A 9,107-nucleotide genomic window follows, 5' to 3' on the forward strand; every position below is an offset into this window, starting at 1 on the left:
CAGGGTTAGGCCGTAGCGTGACCCTGGAACCAACCCCCCGCAAAACAGACACATGATGGGTATGGACAGGGCATGTAACTCGCTCACATGTTTTATAGAGGTGATTGCCAGCAAAAACGCAGCCTTAAGTGACACCAGCTCCAGCTCAGTTCAGTGACTCAGACGGGGCTTGGGAAAGTGCGTCCAGCACTACATGAAGACGCAATGCGGGCAGTGATGGGGTGCGAGGAGGCTGCAGCCGTTGAGCTCCCTTTAAAAATGAGACATGCGGAGATGGCCACCAGATACACTTTGAGCGTGGATAGGGACTTGCCCTAGTCCAACAGCTCTTGTAGAAATTGCAATATGGCCCTGATTGGGGCAATGAATTGGGTCTTGACCGCCATCTTCGCACCAGGTGCTAAACGTCCGCCAGCGGTAGGAATACTCCGACCTCGTAGAGGGAGCTCTTGCCAACTGAACAGTGGCTACTACCGTGTCTGACAGACCCCAGGCAATCAGTCGCTCCCACTCAGGGACCAAGCCCAGAGTTGGATGAGGGCCGGATTGGGGTGCCAAAGTGTGCCCTGCACCTGGGACAACAAGTCAGCTCTTACTGGGAGCTGCCAAGGCTCTCTGTGGAGGAGGACGATCAGGTCTGCAAACCAAAATCTGCAAGGCCACCGAGATGCTATCAGCAGAATTGTTGCTCGTTCTCTCCTGACCATCTCCAGGACCACCACGGCCACGTGTGGGCTAGCACGTCGATCCCTAGGGTTCCTGAGCGGTCTTGGATGGAGAACCATAGTGGGCAGTGTGTGGACTCTACCGAGGCAAAGAGATCCACGTCCGCCCTGCCGAACTGGCTCCACAGTTGCTGTATCACAGACTGGTGGAGGTGCCATTCCAAGACTGGGGGGCCTCCCCGAGAGATGAGGTACGCCACCGTGTTGGCCAGGCCTAGGAGGTGAACTGCTCTGATGGAGCAGAACCGTGGCTGCGCCCACAGAAGCAGATGGCGCACTAGACAGAACAGTCTGCGCGACCGGGGACCCCCTTGCCAGTTGATATAGGCGACCACCGCTGTATTGTCTGTCCGAACCAGAACATGTCTGTCCCACAGGACCGGCAGTAAATTAGACATTCCAAGGAGTACAGCTTGTAACTCCAGGACGTTGATATGGACACGTGCGTATTGAGGCAACTCTCTCTGGCGCCAGCGTGGCGAGCATGGCAACGGAATTGAGGCACAGTCCAAGAAACTGTGCCTGCTGAGTTGGTGTCAGGCGGCTCTTCTCCCAATTGACCCAAAGGCCCAATTCTGAGAGGCGGCCTAAAATCAGGTTTGTGTGTTCCTGAACCTGTTCCCTCGAGTGAGAACAAACCAGCCAGTCGTCTAGATAGTTGATGACGTGCACACCCTGAAAACGAAAGGGGGCTAACATGATGTCCATGCACTTGGAAAAAGTGCGTGGGGCTAGCGACAGGCTGAAGGGGAGAACAGCAAACTCAAACGCTCGGCCCTTGAAGGCAAAGGGGAGAAACTTCCTGTGCGCCTGTGCAATGGGGATGTGAAAGTAAGCATCTTTCAGATGACTGAAATGAATGACTGCCCAGAATTCCCTGTCCTGTACCGCGGGAGCAGGAGGGGTATCCACGCTCAATGGAGGAGGAAGGGTGGGAGTGACCAACTCCTCCTCCATGAGCTCCACCTACAGCTCTGAGTCCTCGTGATGACCCAGAGACAGGCAGTCCTTCTCCCAGGTGGCCCGTCCACTGCCCTCATCCTGGGATGGGGCAGACAGACTCCCCTCAGTCTCTACCAGTGCGGTGTGAACCGACGGTGGAGCGTCATGGTGTGGGGGGGGGCGACACCTGTTGCGCTGCCTGTGCTGACTGCGCGGCCAGGAGAGCGCAGATCTGGTCCATCCTACTATTCAAAGCCAGCCTGGGCCTCAGATTTTACTACCGCTGCTATCGCTCCTGCTGTGGAGGAAAAAGCCCTGTGGACAAAAAACCAACACAGCAAGCAGTCGGAATATATAAGGCACTATATAAACACGACTATTATTTTTAAAAGGCTCTTCTTGTGAATGAAAATGAAACCGAAGCACACCGGAGCCCCGGAGCGAGGACGGAACAGAGTCAAGTTAGCTATCAATAATAATAACTAAACAATACAAATAGACACAGAAGTAAATGGTGGTGGCAGCACAGCCCTGAAGCCAACCAACTGAAAAGGTAATAGTAATATTTGTAAACAATAATAACAAGCATGTCTAATGCATGGACAAGACACAGAGAGCTCACATTCTCGGTCCAGGCAAAGTGGCAAAAGAGGATGAACCTGCGCTGTGGTCATGTTTTATGGAACAGGATGTGGGAAGGGACCTGTTCTGAGTGACGAGAGCAGGGGCCAATGGCAGCTTTGATAGAGTGACGTTTTGATCAGTTTCCTACGGCAGTGTGCAGAAACCCCTCCCCCTTGGGCAGTGCTTCCAACTTGAAAAATAACTTGGTGTTTGATTTTGAAGGTGATTGATTACACCTGAGCTAATTTAGGATTGCTATTACAAAGGGGTGAACACTTCCAACCAATACATTTGAGTTTTTATGTTTAATACATTTTCTACATATTTCTAGAATATATTTTCTCTTGGAAGCTCTGAGGTAGGATGTGTAGATAAATTAGATTAATATAAACATTTAAGGGGGTGTAGACTTTCAGGTACTGTAATATATGAATGATAGCATATGTATTACATGATTGTTAACATTGTCTTATTTAATTACCTATATTTAATAATTTACATTATAGCTTTTTCCATCACTTCTCTGATGTACATGAATAAACAAGCACAATCCAAAAAAGGCAAAATAAAATAAATAACAGTGAAATAATAGAGCTAAAATACATTGGGGGATTAAATAATATTCTAATAGACACAATGGGAACAGTTTAAGCAAAAAATGAACACAGGATTATGGAGCATTTATTTCTGGGTATGCCAATCCAGAACTGACACAGAGATATTCCCTGTCAATGTTTAATGTGTCATCTGAGAGATATTTGAAAACAATTTAAATTATGAGATGTAATCCTCATAATACACATAAGGCCCTATATGTATGTAAAATTAGAAATGTATGAAATCTTAAAATTAGCTGTTAAATATATTCTATTCAGTTAAATTCCCTCCTAACTTGAGGATGCACAAAGGTAAGCAAATGAGATTCAATCAGCAATTATTTGGCTATGAGTGAGATTTCATCTTTCATGTCTTAGTACTCAAGAAGATTAAAGTACTGAGATCACCACAGAGAATTCATGCTTTGGTGCTTCATTTAATTTAAACACATGAGATTTGTATTGCACTATAAAAGCCCTTTCACCTAATGTATTCTGGCTCTAAATGGGGAAAATTAAACAGCTATCAATGTTGCTGCTTGCACAAATAGTTCTAATTTATTTTCTTGCAAGGGCTGAAAAGCCAGTTTGTCAGCCCTATGGAACACAAGACCTGCCTCAGTTTTCAAAAGAAGGCGACATCATTATAGGAGGTGTTTTTTCATTCCATGTAAACCCTATCCTTGTGAATCCAGAATTTAAAGCCAACCCAGGGCAAATACAATGTAAAGGGTAAGTGTTTTTTATATACAAAAATGATACCTACAATATTTGTATTAATATAATACACATTTCAAATGCATGTGGCAGTGGTAGAAGTAGTAGTATTAGTATGATGATGATTATTTATAAGCATTCACATCATCTTAATCACATTATATTTGTGAAATTAATCAATGCATTTCTCCTGCAGTTTAAGTCCTGCAGAATTACAGTATCCTCAAACAATGATCTTTGCCATTGAAGAAATAAATAAGAGGTCAGATATTCTTCCAGATATTTCCTTGGGCTATAAAATATATGATTCCTGTCGCACTGTAAGTTTGTCTATAAAAGCAGCACTGACTTTAATGAATGAGGAGAAAACTAATTTCTTAGATGAGTCCTGCACCAAACCAACCACTGTGCATGCAATCATAGGACACTCTAGTTCCACACAAACAATAGGAATTGCACGAACCGTGGGACTCTTTGGAATACCAGTGGTAAGAAAAAAACTCCTAAGATTTTAAAAGCATTCAAAATGTAAAAGTACATTTGAGTCTTTCCATTTAAATAGGAAAAATAAGTTATTTATTATATGAAATTGTAAGATTGTGTTCTTCTGAGGTTCATTTGCCTTTGGTGATCTTATAAGTACCATGACGATTAAAACCTACAGTTTAAACAACAGACAAATAATACAAATAATACAAATAAATGTAGCCTCCAGTTCATGCACCAACTAACAAAATAAATAAATATAACAGATTTTCATTTCACATTCCTTATTTTGTTGCTACAGATAAGTCATTTAGCTACCTGTACATGCCTGAGTAACAGGAAGGAGTTCCCCACCTTTTTCAGGACAATCCCAAGTGATTATTACCAAAGCAGAGCGCTGGCAAAGCTTGTCAAGCATTTTGGATGGACCTGGGTTGGGGCCATTAGGACTGACAATGATTATGGCAACAATGGGATGGCTATCTTTTTAAAAGCTGCCCAACAGGAGGGGATTTGTATTGAATATTCAGAGGCCATTTATACAACTGATCCTAGATCAAAATTCGTAAAACTTGTAGACATTGTAAAACAATCTTCCTCAAAGGTAATTGTTGCTTTTACAACGTACATGGATATGGATTTATTGGTAAAAGAAATGTTAATTCAGAATGTCACAGACCTTCAGTGGGTGGGCACTGAAGGCTGGATTACATACAGGTATCTGGCATCAAAGGAAAATTACAGAGTCCTGCGTGGGGCCATTGGCTTTACAATTATTAATGCAGAAATACCAGGTCTGAAAGAATTCATTCTAAATGCTCGTCCATCAAACATACCTGGAAACACTGGGTTCAATGAGTTCTGGGAAAGCATTTTCAGTTGTAGTTTGAATTCAAAGAGAAATGCAACTATACATCAATGCGCAGGCAATGAGATTTTGAAAGGAATAAATAACCAATACACTGACGTCTCAGACATGGGGATACTAAGCAATGTGTACAAAGCAGTGTATGCTGTAGCCCACGCATTAAACCATCTGTTTGCATGCAGAAATTGTGAAGGACCCTTTGATAATAAAACATGTGCAAACAAAAACAAGACAGAACCGTGGCAGGTAAAGAAAAGTGTTATGATATATATAATCATGGATTGCAATTTGCACAGTCAATTATGTTCTCCTGTATATTGCATGTAAACCCTTTAAAATTAATATGGTTTTATTACTGCTTGTGGTTTTTAAGTGAGAAGTGGTTCATATACTACTACTACTACTACTACTACTACTAATAATAATAATAATAATAATAATAATAATAATAATAATAACAGCAACAAAAAAGATAATGCATAACATTTAACATTGTTTAATATTGCATTTCAATTAAAAGTGTAAAACTTTAATTTTCAAAATACCATAGTTGGAAATACTGAATTTAATCTCGTTCACTGAAAAGCTTTTTGTTTGTTTATTTGGTTAATTCATTGTTTTTGTTTATATTACAAATATATCTAAGCAACATATTTTTCTCCAGGTGCTACATTATCTAAAGGGGGTTAATTTTACAACTAGGAATGGAGAGAAGGTTCATTTTGATGAAAATGGGGATCCAGCAGCACGATATGAATTAGTGAACTGGCAGCTGAACAAGGAGGGAATCACAATGTTTGAGGTGATTGGTCTATATGATGCTTCTTTACCAGAAGGCCAGCAGTTTGAAATGAATGGTGTCAGTCCTGTGTGGGCAGGTAAAGAAGATAAGGTAAGCTATTTACATGTTTACTCAGACTTCCCAAAATGTGTTTTTGTATAAAACAACTAAATAAAGTTAAATCGACTTTGTTGTATTAAGAACCTAATTGCTGACTCTGAAACACTGACTTCATATTTCTGTTTTGCAGGTGCCAGAATCAATCTGCAGTGAGAGCTGCCTTCCTGGGACTCGTAAAGCAACTATAAAAGGAAAGCCAATCTGCTGCTTTGACTGCATTCCATGTGCTGAGGGAGAAGTCAGTAATACAACAGGTAAATTATGATTATGATCTCCATACTCTATAACATATATTAATGTATCCAACAATACATTTTATATAATTTACTTGTATACCAAATGGAGAAATGCATGCTAACCACAAATTATGGTTTAATGTGTTTTTACATGTTGTTATACTGTAAAAGTGAGATACATACATCTTCCAGATCGAGCCAATCATATAGGCAACTTTAAAATGTAAAACTTACCAAATAATGTCAGATGTCAAACTCCATGCATGTTCTCTCAGTTCGTTTGGATGTGGTGTGTCATAACATCCTCGAATGCGACCCCACGGCAACTTTTATCAAGATAAACAGCAATCCGCAGTGGTCACTTTGATCGCAGTGCATTCCAACATCACTTGGTCATGCAACTGGCTTACATTGGTTTGTATGAACTGGCAAATGCACAGTAATGCATGTTACAGTGTGTGTTTGCCAGGTAAGTATTCACTTTCTTATTTCAGTACAACCTGCTCTAAGTAGTTTGTTGTGTGTTTTACAATAAGAAAGGTAATTTAAAATAAAACCTGTCGCAACACTCCAGCCTGAGGTGACAGAGTGTGCCACTTGCAAAAACAAAAATAAATTGTGTATCACCATAAAACATTTGCTTCTGTAGGTATCCAAACAGAACAAATGCACCCAACATACAATGACCAAGATTAAAATGTATTTGTTTTTGTTACACTCACTTTTCTGTATTATATTAATAGTAAACAAAAAAATATTATCAATAATCAAAAAATAGCATATTTTGTGATAGGTTTAAAATTGTACATTTTTAAAAGTTGCATATATGATTGACAATCTGGGAGGGGCATGTATTTTATACACTATAAGAACACAGAAAGACTGTTATAAACTGTTATTTTGGTAATCGTGCTAGTTTCACTTTAAGTAAATAGATAACACAGTAATGGGCACCAATTCTTAATGAATTCATACATGATTACCACAGGAATAAGACATGAATTCCTTATGCAATTCATCTGAGTCTCCCTGTTAATGACAAGGTATAAAGTTAGGGCCAGGCTTAGGGATAGGGTTATAGACTAGGTTTGGGGTTAGGGCTTATACACGTGATCAACATCAGAACTCTGTGGAGGTGCATGCAGCAGTGATTTGTGATTCCTGTGGGAATCACACATTAATAACTTAATAATTAATGCCCATTATTTTGAAGTGTTACCAGAAAAACATGTATGAAACTATTGATATTTAACAATGGGTGAATTCTGGTGATTAATTTGTTAGAGACGGAAAGATTAAACAATAACTTTAGGTTATTCTTTCTACTTTCAGATTCAGTGGATTGTACAACATGCCCATTGGATTACAGATCAAATGAACAAAGAAATGGGTGTATATTCAAAAATATTGAGTTTTTGTCTTTTTCAGAATTCATGGGAATACTATTAGTAACATTTTCTATATTTGGAGCTTGCCTTACATTAACAATAGCTGTAATATTTTTCAGAAACAGATATACCCCAATAGTGAGAGCCAATAACTCTGAGCTTAGTTTCCTCCTGCTCTTCTCATTAACTCTGTGTTTCCTTTGCTCTCTTACTTTCATTGGCCAGCCCTCTGAGTGGTCCTGTATGTTGCGCCACACAGCATTTGGCATCACATTTGTCCTGTGTATCTCTTGTGTTCTGGGGAAAACAATAGTGGTGTTAATTGCCTTCAGGGCTACACTGCCAGGCAATAATATTATGAAATGGTTTGGGCCCACACAGCAGAGGTTAAGTGTTCTTGCTTTCACACTCATACAGGTCCTGATTTGTGTCCTTTGGTTGACAATATCACCCCCTTTTCCTCACAAAAATATAAAGTACTACAAAGATAAAATAATTCTAGAGTGTGATGTAGGATCAGCGGTGGGGTTTTATGCTGTGTTAGGGTATATTGGATTCCTCTCTGCCATGTGCTTTGTGTTGGCGTTTCTGGCTCGTAAACTGCCTGATAACTTCAATGAAGCCAAATTCATCACATTCAGCATGCTCATATTCTGTGCAGTCTGGATCACCTTTATCCCAGCTTATATCAGCTCTCCTGGGAAGTTCACTGTAGCTGTGGAAATATTTGCTATTTTGGCTTCAAGTTATGGGTTGCTTTTCTGTATTTTTTTACCAAAATGTTACATTATTTTACTAAAACCTGAGACGAATACCAAAAAGCATTTAATGGGTAAAGTGCCCTCTAAATCACTTTAGTAATTGACTACTGGCATATTATATATTCAACGCAGCTCAGATTTTGTCTCGTCCTTATATACCTGGAATCATATTAAAATGCTGATTTCAAATTTCCATTTAGAAGTCGAAAACATAGTATGTGTTAGTTGTGTAGTAGGATCAAGGAAGACTGTTCATCAAAATGCTGACATTTAGTATTTTTTTAAATTTACTGTCAGGGTTTTGAAATCTGTTCTGTAGGTCTGTTTATCTTATAAACATTATATTTAGGCATTTTTAATGTCACAATAAGAATGGCATTACAAAAACTATGGATTGCCAGTTCTTTATTCCAGTACAAAAATAAATTTTGGTATATTTTGAAAACTAATTAATTTAAATATATTTTGATTTTAAATGGGATAACCAATCTAAATTAGTATCTTAAGTTAATATAGTTAATGTAAACCTCATTCAATTTGTAATGGTAATGAAATCCAAATATACAAAAAACATGTATACATTTAAAATAAATAGTTTCTTACAGTAAGTATACCTGCACATTTAACATAAACATATAAAACAAAAAAAATCTATAATGTATTCCAAACGCTTTTATGCTGTGGTCTGCCACCTGCAGTACTCTAACTGTACTATTGGTAATTATGCCTGTTTTGAGCCCAATGCATATAGCACTGATTAGAAAAATACATTTCTGATCTCATTTGATCTACTACTAAACAGAATCATGCAATGTATTGTGTGCTTGCTCATAGTTAATTTTACTCATATTAGGGCTGAAATT

At 39.2% G+C, this 9,107-nt stretch overlaps 1 protein-coding gene across 1 annotated transcript; it reads left to right on the plus strand.

The window, feature by feature from the left end:
• Positions 1 to 345: 345 nt before the first annotated feature.
• LOC136753898 (extracellular calcium-sensing receptor-like) lies at positions 346 to 8,750 on the plus strand. The gene is made up of 4 exons (XM_066710278.1): positions 346 to 417; positions 516 to 635; positions 1,461 to 1,629; positions 7,380 to 8,750. Exons 1-4 carry the CDS (start codon positions 346 to 348, stop codon positions 8,339 to 8,341), a joined length of 1,323 nt encoding a protein of 440 aa, XP_066566375.1. The 3' UTR covers positions 8,342 to 8,750.
• Positions 8,751 to 9,107: the final 357 nt, after the last annotated feature.

Source organism: Amia ocellicauda, chromosome 7 (genome assembly GCF_036373705.1).
Source record: "Amia ocellicauda isolate fAmiCal2 chromosome 7, fAmiCal2.hap1, whole genome shotgun sequence".
Taxonomy (NCBI): Eukaryota; Metazoa; Chordata; class Actinopteri; order Amiiformes; family Amiidae; genus Amia; species Amia ocellicauda.